The 27,940-nt window shown below is 40.2% G+C and overlaps 1 protein-coding gene and 1 long non-coding RNA gene across 7 annotated transcripts in view; one reads left to right on the top strand and one right to left on the bottom strand.

Annotated features, from left to right (window-relative positions):
• The window catches only part of EIF4ENIF1 (eukaryotic translation initiation factor 4E nuclear import factor 1), a 44,943-nt gene that overhangs the window by 1,879 nt on the left and 15,124 nt on the right, over positions 1–27,940 (bottom strand). For 3 of the 6 annotated variants that reach the window (XM_060612635.3, XM_060612634.3, XM_060612636.3), the window contains exons 4-17: positions 25,668–25,795; positions 22,637–22,923; positions 22,145–22,346; positions 17,283–17,458; positions 12,218–12,353; positions 11,825–12,004; positions 10,857–11,089; positions 7,924–7,995; positions 7,285–7,468; positions 6,226–6,305; positions 5,762–5,904; positions 2,989–3,073; positions 1,569–1,707; positions 142–486 (exon numbers count right to left, since the gene is read on the bottom strand). In XM_060612635.3, the coding sequence (XP_060468618.1) occupies positions 142–486; positions 1,569–1,707; positions 2,989–3,073; positions 5,762–5,904; positions 6,226–6,305; positions 7,285–7,468; positions 7,924–7,995; positions 10,857–11,089; positions 11,825–12,004; positions 12,218–12,353; positions 17,283–17,458; positions 22,145–22,346; positions 22,637–22,923; positions 25,668–25,795 (2,390 nt within the window). The remainder of the gene's footprint in view (positions 1–141; positions 487–1,568; positions 1,708–2,988; positions 3,074–5,761; positions 5,905–6,225; positions 6,306–7,284; positions 7,469–7,923; positions 7,996–10,856; positions 11,090–11,824; positions 12,005–12,217; positions 12,354–17,282; positions 17,459–22,144; positions 22,347–22,636; positions 22,924–25,667; positions 25,796–27,940) is intronic. The other 3 variants (XM_078435645.2, XM_078435646.2, XM_078435647.1) reach the window with 3 other exon arrangements.
• Positions 482–2,867, top strand: LOC132665542 (uncharacterized). The gene is made up of 2 exons (XR_009604171.3): positions 482–638; positions 686–2,867. It is a non-coding gene; the product is annotated as an uncharacterized LOC132665542 (long non-coding RNA).

Raw genomic sequence — 27,940 nt, 5'->3', positions numbered from 1 at the left:
GTCGGGCGCTTAACCGACCAAGCCACCCAGGCGCCCCTCTAGCAACATCTTTCTAGAGATAAGAAACAAACAAAAAAACCTCTCATAGTACAGTACTTCATCCATTCTGGCAAATGCTGTCATGCCAGGTCAGAAACTTACCAGCTTGGAGCAAACTTGGAAGATGCTGTGGATGTACTCCCTGGGCCAGCATCCTTTGGACCAACCCTGGGTGAAGCTGGTGAGCAGGCCGAACGATTGGAACATGGGGGACAAGGGGAACTTGGTGGACAGGGCGGAGAAAAGGTGTTCCTGGAACTGGGGATGCCAAGGTGGGTGTTTTTCTCCCAGTTGCTTTAGGTCGATAATCTTGCTCTTTGGTGTAACGGTTGGTCTGAGATAGTGGGGTAGAACATGAAGACCGCTGCAATGTTGACAGTTTGGGATTTGTAGTGGGAGAAGAGTCTCGATCAGCACTGGGCACAGAGTTGGAGGACACTAGGTTCTCTGTAAGGACCCAGACAGAGAATATTTTGGTACTGGCAAACTTCTCCCAAACATGCTGTCTTCCCAACGATCCAGTAAATCTCACTTCTTAGGAAGTTTACAATCTTACTTGATCTTACAAATTCAGAGGATTGTTTCATAGGAAACACCATGTACCTTATGAATGGGCCTAGTCAAGGACACAGGGGTAGTTTGTCAGGGACAGAGCTGGAACAAGACCACAAGTTTTCTAGTCTCCAAATACATTGCTGGAACAGAGTTTACTCTTCTAATCTTCCCAACCCAGGAATAGCTATGGGCAAGTGAATCTGGCTTATGGTCTGGTGGTCTAACTCAGGCACCTTGCTCTGCCTGCCCATATGGTTGTGGTCTGGATCTGTGTGGGAGCTAGTACTATCCTAGATTAACATGCTTTTTTAGCCTAAGGGGAAAGTCAAGTGAAAGTAAAATTATGCAAATCCACTGCAATGGAAATTTAAATTACAGACTAGTGAAGAAATCTGAATTGCTTTTAGTAGGACAGGATTTTTTTTTTTTTTTTTTAGAAGCTTTCTCACAGGCAAAAAGCTCTCAGACCAAGACTCTAGACTTGTGCAAACCTATTAGAACCACTTCACCATGTCCTTGACAATCCCAACTGTGCAATTCTTAAAAGCCTTGCTCACATTTTCTATACACTTCTAAAAGGCTTTCCACACCTTATTATTCACCCATTGCACAGATTTTGTTGGATACTTAGTCTCTGTAGACCAGAGAGAACCTTTCAGAAGTAAAACTGGTTGTACCATGTTAATTTAATTTGCTGAATGTACTAATAATTCAACTATGAAGCCTCAATAAGGATTCTAAACAAAATCTCATTCTTCGTCCTGTACCACTATTATATTGGTCAGAATTTCAAGTGGTTAAGCAACCGTGAAGCTGGTTGAACACTTCTCATTGTCAAACACAGAACTGTGTATTCCAAAGCAGGCAGGGGTTTTGTGCAGGGATTTGCAGAAAATCAGGTCAGCTGATTAGCACTCAAGCCCATGCTCTGTCACATACTCTTAGGCAGTACACCCTCAACAGCTCTGCAGTACCTTCACTGGCCTTCTGAGTGTCCTCTTTACTGTCACCAAGAGCTGCTGCTGCTTTTCCAGATGCTGGCTCCTCCTTGCTTTTCTCTTTGCTCTCATACATCTTACGAATCACTGAGGTAGGGGTGAAGGAAGGAGAAAGCTGCAGAGAAAAACAGTATTAGCACATTCTCTAACTGCCTTTCCTAATCAAGCCAGAGTTAATTGGTCAAACTGAAGAGTCCCCTTATTGGCTACACGTGGCAGAGGCCAACTCCAATGTTCTGGTGTTTACCCGCTAGAGGAAAAGAAATAGGTGGGCCATATGGGTGGTGTCCCAAGTGCTTCATCCCTTGCTCACATCTCACTTTCACCAAAACCTAGACTTAACTCTAGCACAAAGGTAGTTAAAGCATAGAACTTCAACCTACCCATCTGTGTCTGTGGTGATAGGGACCTACCTATGCAACCTCTACTTCAGCCATTTTCCCAGCCTGGGATTAGGCTGAGAACAGGGGAAGAACATGGCCAGAAGTATACTCTAGAGCAAGAGCCCTGTCAACTGGGAAAGGATAATTCAGAGACAACCTCAGAACCTAAATTCCTCTATAGTTCTAATTATATCCCATCTTAACTTGGCTACCAGGAAATTCACAATTATTTTAATAATCTCCTCAGGCCCTAGGACTCACCATTTGGGGTCATTTTTTTCCTCATCTCTTCACTGCCTATTTTTACTTTGATGATTTTACTGTGCATGTGACTTTTCTCATTAACCCTAAATCCTTGATGGTAGGAGACAGGGCATGAATTATGAACACAAGAGCCCCTTCTAGTAATGCAGAGACCCATTTGGGGTCCTGAAGCAGAGTAATAGTTTTTCCCTTTGTCTATCAGCTTTAACTAGGTGATAAAGATCTTTGGGGGATAAAACTTAAAAAAAAAAAAAAAATGCTGGTACATGAATGAGTCAGTGGTAAAACTAGATTTATCGTCATAAAGAAGCAAACTCCTTTGTCCTAGCCTTAATTCATATCACTGAGACCTGAATCTGAACTTGTGAAGTCTCCACTATGTTTCATTGGACTCCTCATGATCCAACCCCATTCATCCCTCCATCTCACCTATCTTTGGCCCCTATCCTCCCCTACTCCCCAATCCAACTGTTCATTTGTTTGAACACACTACATTACCTTATATGTTGTAGATCATACTCCTCTATCTGCTGGAACAAACTTTCCCCAGTGTAGGGGCTTCACTAGAATCTTAAGAGTTAGACTATATCCTGAAAGGGGAAGACCTAATAAATAAGCAAGTGTGAAAGACTGAGTCAGTTATTCCTATGGAAGGCACTCAAGGACACTTTGGGGCACAGAGTGATACAACATAGGTACAATTGAACGGAGAAGACTTGAAGTTGTTCACAAAAGCAAATGTCACTGACCATGCTTGTGATGGAGGCAGCAGGGGCAGGGGAAGAGGAATTCCCTCGGTGCACGGGTGCTGGTGACTTGGTCACTCGTTGTTGCCTGTGAACAAACCAAGTATCAGTATGAGCTCCAAGCTGCTCCAACTCCAAATCCTAAAACCACAGAATACTCAAGACCAGCTTAGGACTTTAATATCCTGTTTCCCTCATCCATTTCAATTTCCCAAGCATTTATTTTAAGTGCCTAATATATGCAAAACCACGTGCTAAGTTCTAAGGGAAGACAAAAGATTAAACATGGTCCTGGGCCTTGCAGGAACTCTTTTGTCCACTGGGGAGACGCTAACCTAGGGGAAACTAAGGTATGTACACATTAGATACTAATAAGGTATAATGGGAAAATGAGGTATAGAAGGAGTGACAGAATACTCTTACTGAAGGGACCATGGGAAGGAACTGCATTAAATTGGGTGTGACCAATGAGAAAGCTAGAAGATGGCGAACAATGATTCAGGTAGAAGGATCAGGTATACGGCCTTGGAAATGTAGAGTTATCCAGGGCTGGCATATACTTTACTTGTAGACTATGCCAGTGAGGTAGGTTAAGGAGGGCCTTCATTCTGTGGTCCAGGTTGTGCTCCAGAGAGTAGGGAGCAATACTGATCAGCACAGGGCCTGGCACAGAATTGATGCTTCGTGAGACACTGGTTCAAATAGAGGGCCAAGAGCTTCAGCTATTTTAAGACCCAGTTACATGCAGCATTCCCCGTCACTCTTGGTCCACACACAAAGTTGATCCCAAGTCTTCCAAATAAAGTTTAAAACAACAGACTTCTCTTTTCTCCCCGTTTTATCCATTCTCCCTTAACTTGGAGAAAACAGATGATGAAGATGTAAACAGGCTGAGAAGAGAATGAATTATATGAGCTCACTGGCTAATGAGAGTTTCACTGCATTTCAGCTGTCAGACCTTGTGCCATGAGGGCCAAAGCCTTAGTGATTCTGGAAATTCCTAAATCATAAAGATGAGAATGATAGACCATGGCTTCTTTCCAGTCAGTACCAGATAAGCCCCACTGCTGCCACAGAGAATCTGAGCATGACAACAAAGAAGAAACAGATCAGTAGTACTCTGAGTGATCATGAGGAAAACCCCAAGTCTGGTGGTTCTGCACAACCTATCATATATTCCTTCTGATAAACATACTTGTGCTAGAAACTGGGGTAAGTGCTGGCGATCCAGCAATAAAACAGACAAAAAAAATCTCTGGCCTCATTACATTCTTTTGTTTGTAGGGCAGAAAAGTTACTATAGGCAGAGAAATAGACAAAACATAAATAGTAACCTGGAAGGTGATAAGCACAATAAGAAAAAATAGAGACAAGGAGAAAGGCATATCTGTTAGGGGACATAACTGTATACAGGGTGTTCAGGGAGGGCCTTAGAGGTTGACATTTGATCCAAACAACATAAAGGCTCTACTGTGACACTGACTTGGGTCTTCATTTTGAGTAACTTGCATTTTAAAAACCTAAGTTTCTGTATCTGTAAAATGCAGTTATTTACACCATCTACCTCAGGATTGCTGCCAAGAACAAATAAAATTATGGATATCAAAAGTGCTTTGAAAGTCAATAAATCAAGTCAATGAATTATTAAGAAACTACATTATATTATAGAGAGAAATCCAGTGACGGGTTCAATAGACCAGTCCTGAGATCTCCCTTTTAGGGTGAGGACTGCTATATATAGGATGCATTTATGCAAGAATACACAGTACTTACTAAGTCTCAGTGTCTTCTGAAAGGGTCAACATACAAAAACAGATAAAGCAAGACAATGAGACACTGATACAATTTTAAGAAAGATACCAAAACACAAGTACCTCTTAACTACCAAGTATACTGTATGGGCAGGACTTAATGTTTCAGGGATAAACATTTTGGTGATAAAATTGAAGAAATGAAGGTGGCATTTCCTTTTATTTTTCTTCAATTTTTAAAAGTTTATTTTTTTAGTAATCTGTATACCCAACGTGGGGCTTGAACTCATGACCCTGAGATCAAGAGTCACATGCCCCTCCTACTGAGCCAGCCAGGTGCCCCAGTATTTACTTTTAAAGGCTGGATGGGATGACTTCTGAGGGAGGAAAGGGGTATTACTGGGACAGGGCACATAGGGAGCTTCTGGGTAGCTAACAAAGGATTTTGTCTTGTAATAAGCTGTACATTTGTTTAATGCAGTTTTCTCTGTTTTATTTTACAACAAAAAAGAACAATATTGCTAGCCCTTTCCCCCTAAGTAATGGCTTGTTTTACTACTTGTTGCAAATATCGGAAGGAACAGGAGACTGAAGTCATTAATCATTTGTTAATAGCTTTGATCAACAAACCTTAACTCTGACCAACAAACCATGGATCAACAAACCTGCATCAAAGGACAGTTTGGTAACTCAACAAGGAATCTGTAGGGGAAGAAGCTAGGTGGAGTTTTACTAAATTTTCATCATCTAACAATTATAAATAAGGAGCTATATTAGCTAGCTACATCTGTAAAAATGAATCCTTTAAATCAAGAATATAAAAATCATATATAATGAAAAAAGCCTATGTCCCTGCAGAATTCAATCATATCACTTCCTCTACTGAACACTTGGGAGACAGAATTCTCACCATACATTGTACCATGTAGCAGTGTGTATCACAGAATTTTACTATGGATAACCAATTTGCTAATCTGATGAAAATTAATATGCAAATCCCCACAAGGGCAGGATTAGTAACTTACCTGTTTCTGAATCCGTCTCTGGTTCTGTCCACCTGTGGTTTGCCAAAACCAGGCTGGTAGAAGTTTGCTGCCTGCACCGCAAGGTCATGTGGCAAGGCCAGCCCCTCCAAAGCTGCCTGTTGTAATTCTAGCTGGCTCATCTGCTGAGCAGAAGAGGCAGAGGAAGATCCAACAAAAATGAGGACAGTCAATGCACTTTCTACAAAGGCCTCTCTTCACTCTTAGAAAGGTATGTTTATGCAGCAGCTGAGAGAAATTAGATACTGCAAACCTGACTAAACTGTGCTGCCACCCACCGAACAAGATTTTAACAAAGTGTGACTTTGTTCACCAATTTTCTGGCCTTCATTGAGCTTGGTTTATAGTTCAAACTCACTTCTAAGCATTGCAACAATTTAATTTTCCATCCCACAAGAAGGATGAAAAACAAGCGAAAAATTGAGTTAGAGAAAGTTCAGACTGACCTGGGCCGTGACTGGGCTCATGGGTTTGCGCATGCCTTGGAATGGATCTCCAAGTAGCTGCTGTGGTCCTGGTGTAAAACCTGATGGGAAAGTTGCAGATTCAGTGAATGTCAAGAGAGCACACATCCATTAGAGAGACGTTATCACTAATGCATGCTGCTTCTTACTGAACACCATCTCTTTCAGGGAAGTGTTGACTTCCAGGCTGATGATGTCCCTCTTCTGTAGTCCACACTGGGTGATGTGGACCTTAATCAGAGCACTTAATGATCCAAACTGCTATATTCACATCTTCCCCACTAAGCTTCAGCTCTGTCCCTTCAGAGCTGAGAACTCTCAGAGAGAAGTGCTTTTTACTCAGTGATTTGGCTCCTTATCACGGAAACAGCTGACAACCAGAGTCCAGTGCTTTGAGGTTTACATTCTTTCCATTCTATCTTGCGAATTGTGGAAGGAAGATTACAAAAACTTACTCTCAAGGTATGACTGGCAGGGGCCAGAGTGGCCAGCAGCCTAATGTGGTCCAGGGTGACAGAAAACAATGAGATTTTGCACAACACTTATGTTAGACCGCTTTCTAGAACTGCTTCTTCTATTTACATTCTGTATCAGCCACCAGTGCTCACAGTTAACTGCATACCAACTTCATTAGGTTGGTAGAGAGCCACTAGCCTCATTTCTACTCTATCAAGGAAAAACCTAGTAAGCCAAATTAACTTTTTTGGATTGAGTTCCCAAAATAGGGAACAAGACTAAAGAGCTAGATCCAATTTATATAATTGTGATCAATCTTAGGAGAGAAAACTATAATATGAACATATTTATCTAGAAGGGCAGCCAGATAAACTATCTTCCAATTTTGTGCCTCACCATACCCCCCCAAAAAAGCATAATAAATTCTCAGATTTCTTTTTAAATTCTTCAAGGATACCCATGAAAAAGACTTTGCCAGTTCTAGGGGACAAGTATAACCTTTGTGGTGGTTTAGGGGAGAATGGACAGACATCTGTGCACAGCAGCATTTACCACCCAGGCGCCCCAATGCACAGCAGCATTTACCAATTGGTGATGGTATTCTAGGACGAAGGTAGTCTGCTGAGGCTGCTCGCGTTTGAAACACCTGTGACAAGGGAGGAGAAGGTGCTCTTTGGCCTAATAAAGATGTTGTAGGCTCCAAACTCCCCATAAGGCCACTGAGAAGATTGGAAGAAGCAGGTCTCTGAACTGGTGGACCCAGAAGTTCCTAAAGGCAGAAAAAGTAATCCTTGTGAACAAGCCTATTTCTTTCTCCTAGTCAGAGGCTATGAATTATGGATTAACTTTTGGAAGCCAACGATGAATCTCTCTCATGCTCCACTGAAGGAATTGGCACATGTACATGCAACACATTTCTCTCATTGTTCAGCTAGCAACATTTGCTTTAAGTTAGTGCTACAAATATAGGTTAGATACTTTAAATTTCTATAGAAACTGCAAACCTGTAAACTGGAAGTCAAGAGCTTTGTCATCTTCAGCCACCTCCCCACCCCACAATGAGATTAACAGTGACACAGAACTATGCCAGGTAGCAACAATGTACCCTCAACTGTCAGACCACATGGATCATTCTCTAAGGCCCAAAGTTGGACCACTACACAAAACCAGTTCAGAGGACTAGTGTTCAGGACTCCGAGGCCATGGTATAAGATGGTGAAGTACCTGCAGGATGTTCTTAGGGACAGGCTGGCCTGGAATCTCAGCAGGGGACATCAAATGGCTTTCAAGGTTTCGCTAAAAAAGTCAAAGGAAAACTTATTTTAACCTTCTTACACACACAACTTACAGATTAATTGGGGACCACAAGAAAGCATTAAAAACTCCCCAGGGAGTTGGCACTTAAGCAGAATGATGTCCAAAGCACAGAAATTTAAGTTAGATCAACCTGTTCCACTTGCTCATCACACACAGGTCCCAAAGATCTGGAAATGGAAAGAATCTGCACGTGTACATGCAAAGTCCACTCAGAGACACTCAGATGGTCTTTTCCTCCCTGTGGTAACCCTAGTGCATTTCACTGTCTCTACTACTGTGACCCAAAGAAGAGAAAAAGGAAATGGTGAAATAGAGGAGCACCTAGTAAGAAGCAACAAGAAGGAAATTTTGATGATTTATAGATTTTAATTTTCAAGGCAACCTTTGCTACCCATTATCTTTGAAATAGGATTTATAGACTACAGATGGTAGTTAAAAACCTAGTAAACAACATTAAAGGTTGGCCAGGATTGTTATATTTCAGAGATTCACATTTCAGGAAATTTAAACTTTAGTATTTTTAATGAGCTGTTACAAAACGGGTCTCAGGACAAAATTCAGATCCTCCACTTCTTGTGCTTTTAATGCAGCAGCAGTCATCCAAATGACATTACCTCCTGCACTTCAGGACATCCTTATGTCCACTTAGCTCTGCCTGAAGTGCTTTCTCTGGCACACAGTTTTCTTTTCTACTAGATGAAGCTGCCAAGGTCCACAGCAATGCCCTCAGGCATGACAAACAACCCAAAGATCTCCAAGTGTTTTATTGTTGGTTTTGGAATTGGGTCTGTAGATGATTTTAATAAGAGATCTCAAGAGTCATTTAATTCCATCTAACAAAAAAGGGCAACTTTATACTACATGGCTTACTGTATTTGGAGGATAGAGTCTCTACAATTCAATTTGAAATGGAGGTTAGATGGAACCAACATGTCCTTTTTTGGTGATGAAACAATATGGTTGAACCTAGACAGATGGACGCGGATAATAGTATATACATAACACACACAGCCATAGTAATTGACTTGATTTTAAAATAGACCATGAGTTAACAACAACATGCTCAAACAATACGTTGGGATAATACCTGGTGTGCTAAACATTAGTTTCCTTGTTGCTTTCTTTTCTAGGTTAGGTTGAGTTTGTGTTACTTTTTGTGTAGCAACTTGAATTATATCATCCATCCCTTCACATAGGTGTTTGAGGCTCACTCCCTTGGCCAAATATTATTTCGGACCACTGAAACCCCAACATCAAACCAGTTACCCTCACAAGGCAGGGTCAACTGTGTCAATATCAAACCCTAGCATCACATCTGAAACAAAATGTTCAAAAGCATCAGGTAAACTTTTGAATCCTCCTGTTCCCACTTCTTTACTCATTCACACTAAAAGAAGGTACTTAACAAGAATTGACTCAAGCACTTGACTTACAAGCACACAATCACCGAGACACAGATGAACGAGTAAAGTATAGTTTGCGATCTTTTAATCTGGTGCTCATGTGAAAGCATCCGGATCTAGTAATTCTTTGTATGGACGTAACTCTGAAGCAGTTTAAGAGAAAACATTCCCCTATAACTGGCATGGTGTGGTCAGATACAAAGGAATGAGTCTACTTAAGATGCTTTCTTCCAGAGGTAGTATGTCAGTCCTGGCAGTAAGGCCAGGAACAATGGCATCTCTGTTGGAATCTGTCAACTGCTGGTCAGATGAAAAAATTCCCACAATCGATTGCGCCTTCCCTTGGTACAAGGCACGATGAATCAAACAGCTACTGATACCATGACCAACTTGTAGTTCCCAGAAATGATGATGTTAGAAGAAAACAAGAGGCTGGGGCACCTGGGTGGCTCAGTCAGTTAGGCGTCTGACTTCGGCTCAGGTCATGATCTCACAGTCTGTGAGTTCGAACCCCATGTCGGGCTCTGCTGACAGCTCAGAGCCTGGAGCCTGTTTCAGATTCTGTGTCTCCCTCTCTCTCTCTCTGACCCTCCCCCATTCATGCTCTGTCTCTATCTCAAGGATAAATAAACGTTAAAAAAAAAAAAAAAAAAAGAAGAAAACAAGAGGCAAAACTCAATTTAATAAATTTGTTGTAACTTAGCAACAAGAATAAATCTATGTTTACGTTTTTATTGTTCATGTTTGCCCTGCTTCCCTTATCACCTTGTATCATCAAGGGACAGCAATACTGACACAGGCCATGGCTAAGAACCACCGCTAATGTGTTATGACAAAGACCAGTACGCACTATACACCTGCATCTGCTGGCATGCAGTCACTACCTAACCAACTTCATGCCCCAGGATGGTTTTACGTCACAGCTTTTTCTAGTTAGTAAATTAACAGAATGCAATGGTCTTGAAAAATCCATCTTAGATGCTTTACAAGTTATTCATAGCACTGTCAACTGCCTGATCAAGAAAGCAGGTAATTCCCGGTGTATAGGAGTGATTAAAAAATGTAAAAAGAAAGATGTACTGTAAACATATGGTGAATTATTTTGGCTTAAGTAGCTGAATGAATAGGAAACTTTCTCTAGAGTACAATCCAAAAATATTTTTACACCTTTTTTTTGCAATGACTTAAAGTTATATCTGAATTTTTCTATCTTTATAAACTATCACCTATAAAAGATCCATCAACCACAAGCTGCTTTTTCTAGTAACAAATAGCACAGTGATAATTAAAGAACACACAAAAGCATCAAGGACCAAATGCCTATTAAAGAACTTCCAACTTAGAATACCATTTTTTTAAAAGTCCATTTATTATAGAGGGAAATGGAACAGAAAGAAGGAATAGGAGAAAAGGCTTGGGTTTGTGCCAAATACTTACGCTGACTTTGGGCTGAGAAGGCAAAGTCCCACTTGCCTTCATGGTGCTCACTAGTTTGTTGAACGCGGTCATATCTCCATCTTTTTTGAGTTGTCGATTGCTGGTTACAGCACTCAGGGTCTCCTCTAAGTGTTCTGCCATGAAGGGAGTTGAATTCTTCACTTGCTGGTCCACCTTCAAGCCCTTGAGCCCTGCTTCTACCTCTTCTACTGACAGCACAACTCCTGAATGCGCTGAAACATTGAGAAAATCCAGATTAAGCCAAGTAAGGGAGTATGTGGTAGGAGTTCTCTGGGGCTATCATGATGGTTAAAGTGAAAATTTATTTCACAGTTGAAGTGAGGTTACCAGAAAAGGTTGATGCCCTAATTGACAAACTGATAACGCTTAAAATCACAGCTGCACAGTGGAAATAAGGCCATAACTATGTACTCAGTACGAAATGGCATAAACCGTAAGTGTTACAATGCTAGAAACGGGGGACCACTTGGGGTGTAATGCTTTAAGACTTGATAAGATCTTTAATGTGCATCTTGCAGGAGGACCTCTCATAATAAGTCTTCTGGAGACTTGTTATCAGGGACAAGAATCCCAGATAGCCTAACATCAGTAAGGTTGCTACCTTCGCTATGGTTATTTTATCATTAAGGTTTTATGTTGAGAGTGCATAACATAAGAAAATGGCAGACTGGGGCAAACGTGTGAGAAGCTGCCAAGTTATGCCCAGGAGAACTATAACATTAGCTGGAAGTGTTATGATCAGGATCCAGGTAATAAGGAAGACTTGGATGGAAAGTCTACTGACTACCAGATTCTCAAAGAGGTGGTACTGTTTGATAAAAAGTTTTTTGAAAAACATTAAACAGAACCCACTATCTGACTTTTGATGAAATAGCAGTATGTTAGAACCAACTGCCTGATATCCACACTTTTTCAAATGCCTAAAGCAGACTCTAATAAACACTTACAGCTCTCCTTAAGCTTTTCTTTATTTGCAGAAAGACTGGAAAGAAGAGGTTTTAAATCCACTTTGGCTTTCTGTAGCATTTCTAAAATATCCACTTTATTTTCAGCATGGTCTTCCAGTGGGATAGGAGCAAAATAATTCCCCGAGTTCTGTCCAGGAGAGAGGATGGCTTGTTCCAGACCTAATATTGCAAGTAAATACATTTATAATCAATTAGTCCCAATAAAACACAGAAACAGATCTCCAACAGTATTAAGAAGGCATAAACTGAAGGGGTTTTTAAGTATCCAGAGAGTCTTTAACCCTAATGGACCCTAACTAATGAAGACAGAATGAACCATTATCAGAGAAAGCTCCAATCTACATTCAAGGTCAGAATCTGAAGCCATTTTACCTGCTAGTCTCTCCAGTTCTTCATGTGGTGTTGACCCGAGACTGCTGGATCGGCTTCCTGATCGGCTCGGGTTAGAGAACCACCTACTGAACCGACTGGCAGAGACTGACCCTTCTCCCAAAACATCTTCTATCATCTAAAGGGAAAGACAAAAGGAGCTAAGATAACAATTTCTAGGTGAAAGGGACAACAAGGTTCAAATTTTAAGAAAAGGTCACTTACTTTGAAGCTTCCTTTGATGCTGCTGACCTGAAGGTAAATACTCTCAGAAATTACGATTTTCAACATCTTTAATTTTTCTTCCCCTCCAAGGTCATTTGAGTAACCCAAAGGTAGGCGTTACTGATCATGTACTTTCTAAGCATATAACGAAAAATCTCTTGCCATATAATGTGTTTTGGATTTCTATCCTTTGCCTCATTAGAAACTCCACGAACTACTTAATGTTCTCAGAGGACATAGTTTCAAAATCAAAATCACCATAGTAAAGCATTCCATTGCCAAGCTGATGAGTGGTCTTCAACTAAATATTAGAGAGATGATGACAGCCCTTACTTCAAACTTCAACTTTCTCAAGGTTGTAACGAACATCAGAAAATTCAATGGTGACAATTTCGGAAGCCAAAAGCTAAAAAGTAGAGCTCACAGAGATCATAATTGCAGTCAAAGTTTAGAATGTGTCAGGATGTGAAAGATTAACTTTTAACTGTCCTCTAATATTGGTTTATTTTTTTAAACGTTTATTTATTTTTGAGAGACAGCACGCGAGCAGGGGAGGGGCAGAGAGAGAGGGAGACACAGAATCCCAAGCAGGCTCCAGGCTCTGAGCTATCAGCGCAGAGCCCGATGTGGGGCTCAAACTCCCAAACTGTGATATCATGACCTGAGCTGAAGTCGAACTGACTAAGCCACCCAGGTCCCCTTGCCGGCATGAATTTAATAGGGAGTTTGCAGGTGTTTGTTTTCTTTTAACCCCAATCTCAACAGTTTTCAGTTTAGTAAGAACAATTAAATGATGCATTATAATCAGAAATAATTTCTCAACACTATTTCATAATAATTTCCATGATCAATCCTTCTTAAAAACTAGATTGAAGCATTAAAAAATGCATATTTTAATTCTACGCTATCATAAATCCAGTTAAATATCCAAAGTGATCTTTATGCAGTGTTCTTATCAATATTTAGAAAAGATAAGGTAAAGCAAATGTCAATCCAAAAAATGAGGCACATCCTTGAAAGTAAGGCATAAACTTTCATTTCTATACCAATGATAAAGAGAAAACAGGTTTTCCCCCAAACTGGTACACGGATGGCAAAGTTAGTGACTGTTTCATCTAATGCCTGGAACCCCCAATTTCCAAAGCGCAGCAACAGCAGGTTACATTCTTTTATTCTCACCTGGGAGAATTTCCTCATAATGTACCCAAACTAAGCCACAGAGTGCTTCTCTTGAACACAAGAATGAAGGATTTTAACTCATGACATTTATTATTTGTGGCACTTCTATTTTCTGATTCAATTTCAATCACACTTCACTTGTAAGACTCACACACCTTCAATATTAATGCTGTCAAGTGTAAATTTTTTGCAATAATTAAAATATAAGAGAAACATTATTAAATATTTTTTCACAGAAAAATTGAAAATTATATCTAAAGTATAACCATGTCAGTGACAAATAGGAATTATTTTAAAACTAAAAGCTATAGCCATTAAAAATGTTATAATGTTGAAGAGTTTGACATTTTATAAATAGCAAAAATCTCTTTGCATTTTAATCCTTTTATTTCCTCTGACCATAGTGTATAGGAAAAAGGTCAGAAGATACACAGGAAGAACATGAAAAAGGACATGAATATAAAGTAACTGGACATTTTCTAAAGATATGACAGTAAGTGTTGAGAAAGTCACTTCCTTCCATACTTCGATCAATGACCAACTTTGTTTCTGTTAGAGTGGTTTTATTATAGCTAAAACATAAAAAGTAGAAACAAAGTTACTCATTCAATTATTTATTAAGTAGGCTCCATGCTCAAGGTGGGGCTTGAACTCACGACCCTGAGATGAGAGTCATGTGCTCTACAGACCGAGCCAGCCAGGCACCCCTGACACTAAGTTACTCTTACACACATTTATTGGAAATTCCGCTTTCAAGAAAGTAAAGCATTTTAAACCCCAAAGGAATCCTGAGAGGATTCATCTAGGCAGTCATTATTACCACACAGCAAGCAAGGATGATCTAGCAGTAGTTAGATTTCCTGCACCTTGGTACAGGAAATGGAGAGCTGGACCCACTGCTCTGACTTCTTGGTTAAGACATCCTCTGTGAACATTCTTGTCAGCTATCAGCTGTTCAAGAAGAGGAGCCTATAAATGTAATCTGGTAGGTTTCATCTGCTCTTTCTAGATTTTTAATAACCTTTCAAAGTAACTTATGACTATTAGTCTGGTCCTTCAAACAAAAGTCATTTGATAAGTCTTATCTTAGGATTCGTATTATTCTGATCAGATACTGTAAAATATTTTCTTTGACAATGACTAGCTTTTACTAGTCATTGTCAATGACTAGTAAATGATTAACATTTTTCTTTTAGTACCTTCCACTTTTATGGAAATTTCTATATTTTTGTATTTGTTTCACTCTAGTTTGACTTTGGGGATTTGCAATTAATGTACCTAAGGCTATACCTTTTCTTCTGAGCATATTTCTGATCACACCACCAAGGGTTTTCTGTGTCATGGTCCTTGTTCATCACTCTAAATCATTTACGATTTCCACTTTGATTTCCTTTTTCTTCATTCAACATACATAAGCATCTGTTACATGTCAGGCCCTATAGTAATAGTTGCATCATATCTAAAATAAACTTATTTTTAATTATTTAACTGAAATTACTTGCACATGTGATCCAAATTTTCAGTTTGCATAGATTTTTATGACTTTCAACTTCTAATGTGATGTAATCCCAGTAAATATAGCCTACAAATACAGGTATAATTCTATTTTTATCTATTAATACCTAACACTGGTAGAGCTTACTAAGTGCCATGTACTACTTCAAGCACTTTATATAACACTTGTCAACTGATGCTCAAATCCTATATAGTTCTTATTTTTCAGAATTGGTCATTTAATGAGCAAATATTAGAGTTATACAGCATAATCAGTATTTTTAACTGATCCCAGTTTTGCTTTTAAGTGAACCTATAGAATATACACCTTAATGAGCAGGACTTTCATGAAAAACATGGAGACCTCGTAGCCTAGGAGCAACTACTGCTCAGCTTTAGCCAAATTTTGGTTGAGGGTGAGGGCCAAATATAGTGTGAAGTTCCTATTCCTCCTTTTATACTTTAGAGGCAGTATAGTTATGGTGAACTGAAAACAAAGACTCTTAACTGAAACTGCATGAATCAAAATTCAGTTTCTACCACTTACTACATGTATGACTTTGGGCAAGTTATTTAAACCTGTGCCTGTTTCCTCGTCTGTAAAGGAAACTGTAGTAATTAATTTATAAGGGTTTTGTGAGGATGAAATGACTTATTGTATGTAAAGCCTATAACAATCAGCACTCTATGCGTGTTACCTATTATCAGGTTTAGTTTTGGATTCTTCTTCTACGTAGGCACACACGTTAAGCTTCACAGGTGCTCACATTTAGAGCCATAATACGCCTATAAATTTTTACCTTTTGCTGTGAAAACCTTTTATAGTAAGATTTCCACCTAAGAGAGTGAAGGGGAGGTGGGATGGGGAAGCCACTAACGTCCCCTCAAAAGCTAAGAATTTTACACCAAAAAAATTAAGCTCACATCTGAATGCAACATTTCTGCTCACAGTGAGCCAAAGGACTACTACTGACTGGCTGACTATAAGTGAGAACCAAACACACAGTTACCTGAAGAGTGCTCTAGACAAGTGTGTTCTTGGACCACACGGAGGTAAGTTGAGAGAATGAAAGTAAATGCTTAGAAACTGCAGCAATTTGGCACTGCTGTGACTTTTGTACTTTATACTCAAGTATTGGTTCTCAATGGACTGAAAATAGAACCTGGCCCCTCACCACAGAGAATTTAAGAGGTACTGCCCTAGAACTCACCTGCAGCCCCATACCTATTAGTGCTAGGCAGTGTCTGCTCACCTGTTCCGGGTGGCCATCTTTTGAGGACTGGGACCACAAATGACAAAGGAGACAAGCCAATATTGCCTGTTCTGTCACACCCAGTTCTCTCTGCTCACGGGATAATCAAATAAGGAGCCATCATAGTTAGGAAGTACAGTCATTTAAATTCCATGAATCACCAATTTTAAAGGACAGGTCAAATGTATTTGCTATTGTAAATGGGACCTCTAGAACGTACAGATGCTTTTGGGCAAATGTTTTTAAAATTCTGTTTCATCATGGTTCTCTGCAGTCTTTCAACAACCACAGAACAACTTCATTTCTGTGTGCACAGGTCAGAGTGCTATCTTTTCTCCAATTTGTTGAGGCTATAGTAATCCCTAAATGACCAAAGGGGCTAGGAGCAAAGACAGCAAGTGAGGATTTGGGATGCTTACTGATTCTACTTTGAAAGTTGAGAAAAACTGGACCTCAGTTAGTTTAGCAGCAACACTGAAAGTATTCCAAGTTGCTTTTCATTGAAGATTTTCAGAACCATCACACCACAAAGTTACCACCTAACAAGTCAACCTTACCCAAGGAATGTACATCAGCATGATACTAATCACCAATTATAAAAATCCACCCCCGCAGCAAGTCTAACAAACACTTAACTACCTAAAAATAAAAGCAATGTTCTTAACATCTAAAGATTTCTTACTTCAATGCTACCAGACTAGAAAAAGAGGTAAGTGGTACAGAATTCTCAACTTGGTCATTTCCACTCAGACTCCCAAAACAAAGCCACAAAAACTCAAATAACATTTAAGAATAAAAGCCAAAATCCCCAAAACATCTACCAAAACAATACTTTAAAAAGAGGTATCTGAGATACTTAGGTCAAATTTAACCATATAGTTGCTCCATCTCATTTATAAGTGTGCTGCTACACTCACCGAAGCCAAGCATGGCACCTTATCAAGGTTAAAGAACTCATTAAAGTCAAATTCTCCTGGGGACTGCTCAGGCAAGACGGCATCCCTTGGCACTTCCTGATCAGCAGCAGGCTCCTGTGCCAGGATGACCTCCACCTCATCCTCTTCGGCCACTCCTCCATTGCACTCGACTATGCCTGAAAGCAAAACCAGGACAAAAACAGACTTGATCAAGTGAACTGCTCTAGACTTATTCTGTGGCCTGAGCCATCATCACACGTGCAAAAGAGCCATACATAACTTTAAAGACAGACCTTAGGTGCCGATATAGCATTTACAACAGTAAAACCATTCGCTTCCTATGGGAGCTAGGAAAAAAGCCCTGGTAACAAGCCAGAACACCAACACAATGCAGTAAAGATTATGGTCCCTCCACCACCCATTCTTCAAGTTTTCCGTAATGCAGCAGGTTCTATTTCTAATGGGATTTTTTTTTTTAAGATAGTTTTTTGCAAGTCTCTTGCTGCTTAAAAATGGAACCAAATTAATTTGGCTCTGCCTTCACCCACGTGATCTATACCACTGCTTTAAGTCAGGGTTCAACAATCTAAGGTATTTATGTGAAATCTGGCATGAGGGCAATTTTCACTTGCCTACAGGTTGGTTGTAGCTCATCCTTCAAGGCAAACCTCAAATGGTACCTCTTCTGGGAAGGCTGACCTGCCTACCTATATTTACCCTGCCCAGAAAAATTAATCACTGCCTTCTCTATAATCCTTGTGTTGTCTCTCAAAGTGTCTAGTGATACCAACCTTCCTGAAGGCAGGTAATCTGCTCTAATCAGTTTCGTCTTACTCTCAAGTGCCTGGTATATTTAAAACTTAGTATTGTTCGGTTGTTGTTATTAGGATAAGAAGGTAGGGTCTAAATGAAGCTACCAAGTGTTAACATTTGAGGAACCTAGTATCTTCGTTTTAGCTGGGATATGGGCAAAAGGCAAAATACTTAGGATAAAAAATTTTTCTTCTTTTAAAGAAGTGCCCTGAGATATACTAGACATTCAACTTTCTAAAAAATGTTTATTTACTTATTTTGAGAAAGAGAGCATGAGTGGAGTAGGGGCAGAGAGAGGGAGAGAGAGAGAGAATCCTAACCAGGCTCCATGCTGCCAGTGCAGAGCCCAATGTGGGGCTCAATCTCACCAACTGTGAGATCATGACCTGAGCCAAAATGAGTCAGATGCTTAACCAACTGAGCCACCCAGGTGCCCCTAGACATTCAAGTTTTTTTTTTTTTTTAACATTTATTTTTGAGACACAGAGACAGAGCACGAGTCGGGGAGGGACAGAGAGAGAGGGAGACACAGAATGTGAAGCAGGCTCCAAGCTCTCAGCTGTCTGCACAGAGCCCGAAGTGGGGCTCAGACTCACGAACCATGAGATCATGACCTGAGCCAAAGTCAGACGCTTAACTGACTGAGCCACCCAGGCGCCCCATCAAACTTTTTAGTTTGAAGGACAGAACTCCCAAAGCCCCACACTGCAAAAGTACCAATGTAAGAACCACCTGTACTTTCAAGATCTACAGCAGACACGAAGTCTTCCCGTTAAAAAAAAAAAAAAAAAAGGCGCCAAATCTTGGACCCATCCCTTCTCAAAAGTCCCTAATAGTTACCTCAGTCTTGTTATTAATCAGACCAAGAGACACTAAATGCCATCAGCTGCTTTCATTCCAGTAATGCTTCAAACACTGCACAGCAAAGCAGGGAATTCAATAACTAAAGGGTTAAGTGGCTTGCTTACCCAAGGTCTCAATACTAGCCAAGTGGCAGAAGCTTTAACCCTAAGATGGCCACCTATACTCTTCCACACCAAGCTCTGAGTATTACAGCAGCACTGCTCCTCCACAGGGGTGGCTGCCATCTAACTACTGTGAGCCTTCTGACAACCAGTGAAACAGACAAGGTTTGTGAGCCATCGATAAAGCAATCAGCAGTCTCCAGTGGGTTAGAACATACTTACTGAAAAGAGAAGCAAATACTATCCCTTAAAAACTGACATTTAAACTAAAATGACTATTTGGTGGAGGTATCCTCACTTTACAAAGAAATTGGGCCCTAGAAGAATTAACAATAGCCTAATCAATGCCCAGTTTGTGTCCTTTTCCATTAGAGCAGTGCTTCTGCCTGATCCATTTTACTAAGCAGAACCTGCCAGCCCACCTCAGGATCGACAAGTGATAATACATTTTGCTGTAGTTTTGGGTCCCAACTTAAGGATGAAAGCCAGAAACAAGAGTATGTACTTGGTTCATACATTTACAAAAGAAATTTTAATATTTCTCCTATGCCTTTATTTTGTGTTGAGATGAGAAGATCTCTTAACAGATAAATAGCTTTTGCAGATAGCAGAATGTTCCACATGCAATTTTATGCCAGTGTCAAGGTTTCTGGAAAGCAGACAGGGTCTGTCAACTGAGAGTGGGTATGAGTGGGTAGGAATATGCACTAGTAGACAAACACAACTGGCCATTTATCATGGTAGACTCAAAAGGCAGAGGCCCAGAAAAGATAATAGGGGCAAGTTTTACCACATTCAGAAGGACCACATACTTTCATTAGAGAGAAAAACTGAAATTTTCTATCAATGGAGGGATTTAGCTATTTCTGACTTCTACATAATTTATTTTCTGGTTACAGGTGTAATGCACATTCAAATTGTTTCGTTAATATTACCATATATGCATCACCTGTCTAAAGTGAGTACTCAATACACATCAATTTTAAAATCATACAGGCAGTGAACATGTTTGTCCTATTAACTGCTACACTGCCAGCACTAGTATGTGCCTGCAGAGAACTGCTACATAAAAAATTCAGGGAAGGGTGGCCTTGGTGGCTCAGTCAGTTAAGTGTCTGACTCTTGATTTCAGCTCAGGTCATGAACTCACAGTTGTTGGGCTGGGCTCCACACTCAGCATGGAGCCTGCTTGGGGTTCTCTCTCCCCCTCTCTCTTTGCCCTCTCCGCTTGTGTGTGCATATGCACGTGCTCTCTCAAAATAAACATTAAACAAAAATTCAGGGTAAAGTTAGAATACAAATAAAAACTGGACTAAAAGGCACTCATCATCCCTCCCTTCATTTTTGTAGCCAAGATGAAATTACGGGGTACCTGTTTATCCTAAATACAGTGGTTAGGACAGCCTAGGGACCACTGGCAATTAACTACTGGGATGAGTGAGCTAGGACTCCCGGATTCCACATGGGGCTCTGCCATGAAATCCATGTGACAGGGTCTTGGGTTGTCCCCTCTTCCAGGCCTGTCTCTCTCTGTATCTATAAAGTAAGGAGGTGATACTCTCACTCCTTTTGGTTCATCCACTTGTTGATACAAGAATGGTAGAAATTCACATTGCAGTTGAGTTATGAAAACATGTGCTTCTTTTCACCAGAAGCCTTATCTTTATCATTATGTGAAAAGACCACACTGGGCTGGTGCTCGTTAGCCTGAGAATGACACAAAGCCATGTCTCAAAGGTTATTTAAGAGCAAAGCTTTACAAGTTACCCACTGATGTCGTGCATCACTCTAGGGAACAACGTGTAACAGCATAAAGATAATGGTAATGTCTACGGTATTTTAAAGATATTACAAAAAAAAAAAAAAAAAAGACAAGTGATTTCTCCCTTTCCTTTCTCTTAAATTCCACTAGCTCATTTTCTACGCGAATATATCTTAGCCTTATAATTTTAAGGTGGCACTACACATTTATGTATCAAAATAGCTTTCTTTTTTTTTTTTTTTTTTTTTTTTTTTTTAAGTAATCTCTACACCCAATGTGGGGCCTAAACTCATAACCCTGAGATCATGAGTGGCACACTTTACCAACTAAGCCAGCCAGGCACTTCTAAAATAGCTCTCCACTTTTGTTGCCTAGTAGCTGCCAAAAGGTATTTTCCAACTAAACGTGAAGGCTGAAGAGAACTGGAATTTACTGAAGAAGTGCCCACAAGAGGCTGAGCTCTGATGTTCACATTCAATCTTTAATGCTAAGAGTAACCCTTAAAGTTATAGAGTAGGCACTGTCTTCATCTTACAAAGAAACAAGTCCACCTATAAAGAGTTTTATCAAAGATTATCCGTTTTGTAAGCAACTGCCCCAATACTCAAATCCAGGCTAGCCGGCCTGGCCACCTCAAAGCCAGGCTACTGGAAAATGACTAATGGGACCCCCCAACTCTGCACCAGGCACCTCTCACACTGTTAACTCTGGCTTTTCAGTTTAGTATGGGAGCTACCTGACCTTATCTCATAGTTGACTGAGTCTGGGAGAAGCCAAGTCACAAACAATTGACGTAGGAAGTCTAACAGTATGGTGAAAAAGGTGGGCCTCTGAAGTACAAAAGAAGTTGCTCAATTCCCAATTTCACTACTTACTTTGTTAGTGTCCACAGACAAATCACTCAAGCCTTCTGTGCCTCCCTTTGCTCATCCACAAGATGGGGAAAGAAGTACCTACCTCATAGGGTTGTTAGAAGTAGGATTACACAGACAAAACACTTACCACTGGGTCTAGTGCTCAATGAATGAAACTCCTCCACTATTTTTACCACATTTCTTATCTCTGGGGAACCCTTTTATGTACACAGTACTCTTACAGGGGAATGTGAGACTTTTCTGTTTAGCACCACAGGCAGAACAAGCTGAGGATACAGTATCCACACCTAATAAATTCAAACTTAGCAGCTTCAAAATCAGGCTGCAATGTTAGAAACTTGCTACTTCCTTGCAATGGGTACAGTTGTTCCTAAGTGCACATTCAGGCCAATTACAAGCACATCTCATTTTAGAACAGTGAGCTCCCCTCTCAAAGTTTTTGCTGACCTTCCTTCACAGAGGCTGTCCGTCGCCTTGTTCTTTTTCTCCCCTTGTGATCTTCTTCCAGTATCTTATCATCAAAGCCAGTCAGCTCAATGGTTTCAGACTGACTTGTGGGTCCAGCTGAGAACCATTCTGGTTCTTCTTCTGTGTAGGAATCATTTCTTCTTCGCTCACCAAAGACACGCTTACTATCCCCAAACTCCCTCTGGAAAAGTACACAATCAAGATAAAAAATAAGGTTCTAGTTAAGGCATTTCTACCTCAGTCAAGGTCTTGATGAATTAGGTAATGCTCAATAATGTAATGAAGATACTATGCTGCAGACTTGAAGCACCCCCACCCCCACCCCACCCCACCTCCAGCCCTCTTTCTGCTCCTCTCTATCTGGCTTAAGAATGGGCTCTGTTCATCCAGCATCTCAAAATAACCTGGTATAAACAAAGTGCATATCAAGTCCCTAAGCACATGAGGGGCCAGAGGATCTAGAAGACAAACCCTAAATCGCTTGTCCTTATAGTCCCTCTCTCGATCTCGGTCTCTTAAGTCCCGCAGGTCCTTATCACTGAGTCGGTGATCCTTCTCAAAGGTCCGAGCAGAGATTATTCTTCCACTGCCAATCCTTCGTCCGCCAAGCAGGCGAAGCCCATCACTGTCTTTTTCCAATGGACTTCCTGAGTGCCGGGAACTAACAGCGGCTGTCACATGGCAGCCCCCTCCAAAGCTTCGTCTCTGTGGGCTGAGAACAACATCTAAGTCATCTTCTTTCACACGCTCTCGTGGATCTGGAAAGGTGGCAGAAAGGGAAAGTTAAGCAAACCAGTAGGGTATTTTTATTTTCTCACTGGTATGTCCATGACTAGTGGTGGTGAGAGTATTGGAAAAGAATTACCACTGAAATAGTTACAGAGTAATATGTACATTACATATTTAAATAAGACTGAGTCTTTTGCTTTTTCTCTTTGGAGCAATAAATGTACTTCATAATGATTTTCCAGGATTACTCTCCACAATCCCTAAGACCTTATGTATTAGAAAATATCTTGTCAATTAAAAAACTATACTAGGTGTCAGTATTTGAAAGAATAACTGAAAAGTTGAAGTGTTTCAAAAACAGGTTAAAGTGTTTCTTCAACAAATGGTATTTAATAGGTGTATACCCATACGAAGAACTTGAACTGATACCTGGTACCACATAAAAAACACAAAATAGATCATAGATCTAAACTATCTAATGATAGAAAACTTCTAGAAGAAAATATAAGAGAAAATCTTTGTGACATTGGGTTAAGCAGAGTTTTCTCAGGCACAACACCAAGAGCACAACCCACTAAAAAGAAGAAAAAGCAGGGCGCCTGGGTGGCTCAGTCAGTTGGGCATCTGACTTCGGCTCAGGTCAAAATCTTACGGCTTGTGACTTTGAGCCCCACATTGGGCTCTGTGCTAACAGCTTGGAGCCTGGAGCCTGCTTCGGATTCTGTGTCTCTCTTTCTCTGTCCTTCCCACTTGTGCTCGGTCTCTGTCTCTCTCAAACATTTAAAAAAAAAAAAAAAAAAAAAAGATAAACTGGGATTGATCAAAGTTTAAAACTTCTGCTCTTTGCAAGGTACTATTCTGAGAATGCAAAAACAAGCCACAGACTGGGAGAAAATATTTAGAAGTGTACATGTGATAAATGACAGACCTATATCCAGTATGTATAAAAACTCTTCAAATTTAAAACACAATCGGATTTAAAAATGGATAAGTGCTTTGACCAAACATTAAAGAGGTATCTGGATGGCAAATAAACATATGAAAAGATACTCAACATCATTAGTCATTAGGGAAATGCAAATTCAACCATAACGTGATACCACTACACATCTATTAGATTGGCTAAAGTCGCAAAGACTCATCATTCTAAGTGGTGACAAGAATGTGGAACAAACAGAACTCTCATACACTGCTGCCAGAAACGTAAGGTGGTATAGCCATGTTGGAAAACAGCTTGGCAGTTTCTCAAAACGTTAAACATACATTAACTATAGGACCCAGTCATTTTACTCTTAGGTATTTACCCAAGAAAAAAGTGTATGCCTATATAGAGAATTGTATATGAATATTCATAGTTTTGGTTAATTGTCAAAAACTGGAAACAACTCAAATGTTCACCAACAGATATATGGATAAACTGTGAATTCATACAATGGAATACAACTAGTCAATAAAAAGGAACTATACACCCAACATCACGACTGGATCTTAAAATAACTATTCTGAGTGAAAGAAGCTACCCAAAGAGTGTATACCGTAGAATTCTATTTATAATGAATTCTAGGAAATGTAAACTAATCTGTAGTGATAGAAAGCAAATCAGTGCTTGGCTGGAGGGGTGGGAAGTAGGAGTTGGGACTCACAGAGATACTAGAGAACTTTTGGGCATGATGGAAATGCTTATTCCTTTGATTGTGGTAATGGTTTCACAGGTGTATACACTGTCAAAACATCAAATTGTACACTTTATGTGCAGTCTATTGTAGGTCAATTATATCTCAATAAAGGTGTAAGAAAATCAAACATGGCACCACACTAAAATTCTTCCTAGAAAAACCAGAAAACTGTAGTCCAAGTAAGGAAAAGCTCCTTTAATATTCTCACCAGAAATAATACCTAAAATGGTATGTACTTCTCCAGAATTTCCGTGTAGTGTCTCCATGTTTTCCAAAAACCAGACACAGTATGGACAAGCTTCCAATTTACAGTTTAATACTCCTACATATGGATGTACCAAAGTTTACACAAACCGTTTCTACCACTGGCCATTTAAGTTGTCTAGTTTTCATCACTTAATAAAATCTCCATGCACATCTTTGATGATTCTCCTAAAATTGTTTGATTCTCCTAAAATTACTGCACTAAGCATACTGTACAATTGTGCAGAAGGATCAAATATCTCAAGGTAGAGTCACCCCTATCTTCTTTGCCAGTTCCAAATTTGTTTTATGATGGTATTTCCACTTATCACAAAAGAAGCTCCCTCTGCAACAAGTTCCTTGACTAGTTTCTATACTGCCAGCCTCCATTTCACTCTTCAGTATCTTTTCTGGTTTAAATCAGTAAAGGTACGGAAAATCTAACTTCAGTCCAGTCTCAAATCATATCCAAACCCTGTATTAAAATTGTAATCTACTATTAAGAACTGCCAGACTGTTTAATAACTGAGGACTAGGTCTCATATATAAGACTAAGCAGAACCAGATTTCCAGCACAGCATTATGCTCACTACCATGCTCGCTACCCTTACTCAGTTACCCTATCGATGAAAAACATCAGTACTTTTAATTCCAAAAGCACATAGTCTAATACGGTCTACTTGTCACTGCTATATAGGAAGGCCAAGATTTTTCTCTGCTAATCAGGAAAAACCCAACTGATAAATCAGTTTCCTGATCATGACATTTTCCCTGAATAAAACTCTCCACTAAGAATGAAACTAGCAGCAAAGAACACTGTCTCCAAAATTGTTGCCCCACTTCTACATGCTCACCTACTATCCTGCGCACAAGGGAAGGCCGGTCTGAATCCAACTCTTTCTTCAGACTTTCCACTGGTGAGTTCCTCCCTGAAGCTGGATAGAGAGAGGCATGCCACTTTTCAGGGTCCCAGACGCCATCACTATAATAAGTCAAAGGGTACCAACAGTTAACACTTACACCCATAGATTACATGTGTGGTCTGATTTCTAAACTTCTTCAGGCAGTAAGTCATGGAAACCCCTTTCCAATTTAAAACTTCATGGATACCATTAGAATGGTTAGCTCTTTCAAGATGGAAACAAAAACAGCTACAGACAGTCCCTGTGGTTCAACTAAAGATGGTTCCATTTTTCAATGGTACACATTCAGCAGAAACTGTGCTTTGAATTTTGAAGTTTGATCTTTTCCCAGGCTAGCAACATGTGATCCAATAACCTCTTGTGATGCTGTGTACCAGCAGTAAGCCACAACTCCTAGTCAGCCAACGTGAATACAAGAGTAAACCACACCATTCTGTACCCAACCATTCTGTTTTTTACTTTCAGTATTCATATATATATATTTTTAATTTTTTTAAATGTTTTTATTTTTGAGAGAGAGAGACAGAGTGCAAGCAGGAGAGGGACAGAGAGAGGGAGACACAGAATCTGAAGCAGGCTCCAGGCTTTGAGCTGTTGGCGCAGAGCCTGATGCGGGGCTCGAACTCACAAGCTATGAGATGATGACCTGAGCTGAAGTCAGACATTTAACTGACTGAGCCATCCAGGAGCCCCTCAGTACAGTATTCAATAAATTATATGAGATATTTAACACTGCATTATAAAATAGGCTTTGTGTTCGATGACTGCCCAACTGTAGGCTAGTGTAAGTGTTCTGAGCACTTTTAAGGCAGACTAGAGTAAGCTATGATGTTTAGTAGGTGAGGTATATTAAATGCATTTTCGACTAATAATATTTTCAACTTATGATGGGTTTATTTATTTAAAAAAAATCTTTTTTAATGTTTTATTTATTTATTTTTGAGAAAGAGAGAGACAGAGCATGAGCAGGGAGGGGCACAGAGAGAGGGAGACACAGAATCTGAAGCAGGCTCCAGGCTCTGAGCTGTCAGCACAGAGCCTGACACGGGGCTTGAACTCACGGACTGTGAGATCATGACCTGAGCCGAAGTCGGATGCTTAACCAACTGAGCCACCCAGGCACCCCTTATGAGGGTTTATTGGGACATATACCATTGTTAAGTTGAGGAAGATCTGTATTAATTAATATTTTGCTGTTTTTCATGCAACACCAATAGTCACTTGAAAACCAGTGATCTGTGTATAAATGAAACATCAGATCACAAACCTTGGGGTGCATATGGATTACAGTAACTATGCCTGTCCTATACAAAAAACATGCTCCATAATATGGATTAGTTTATTGAAGATTAACACAATGGAAGAAAAAACCCAGTTTACTGCAGATTAGTGTAAGGGAGGGAGAAAAACATCTCTCTAGAAGTAGTGCCTAGAATGCTTGGTGTGTACTTTCCAGAATTTCTACACAGTCTTAGTTTTTCCCCAAAGGTTTAAAAAAAAAATTTTTTTTTAACATTTATTCATTTTTGTGTTTTTTTTTTTTAATTTTTTTTTAACGTTTATTTATTTTTGAGACAGAGAGAGACAGAGCATGAACAGGGGAGGGGCAGAGAGAGAGAGAGACACAGAATCTGAAACAGGCTCCAGGCTCTGAGCTGTCAGCACAGAGCCCGACGCGGGGCTCGAACTCACGGACCGCGAGATCGTGACCTGAGCCGAAGTCGGCTGCTTAACCGACTGAGCCACCCAGGCGCCCCAACATTTATTCATTTTTGAAAAGCATAGAGAGACAGAGCGCGAATGGGGGAGGGGCAGAGAGAGAGGGAGACACAGAAACAGAAGCAGGCTCCAGGCTCTGAGCTGTCAGCACAGAGCCCAACGTGGGTCTCGAACTCACGGACCACGAGATCATGACCTGAGCCAAAGTCGGACGCTTAACCAACTGAGCCACCCGGGTGCCCCTCCCTAAAGGCTCTTAATAATGTAAAGTGTGTGCTTTGGGTTCTATTATGTTACTCCCTAATGATAAGGTGGCAGTTGGTACAGTGTGCAAAGCAGAAACGTTACAGCCCAACGATTTGGGATCAAATTCTAGTTTTGCCATTACCACCATGGACCTCCAGGACAAGTTAATAAGCTATGCCCTTCACTATTCTTTTCAAAGGACTTCCCAAACCCCAGACTAGACCAGGCTGTGCTATACA

The sequence above is a fragment of the Panthera onca genome, chromosome D3 (assembly GCF_046562875.1).
Source record: "Panthera onca isolate mPanOnc1 chromosome D3, mPanOnc1 haplotype 2, whole genome shotgun sequence".
Lineage (NCBI taxonomy): Eukaryota > Metazoa > Chordata > Mammalia > Carnivora > Felidae > Panthera > Panthera onca.
Note: the sequence above shows the minus strand (reverse complement) of the source record. Positions and strands in the feature narration are given on the sequence as shown.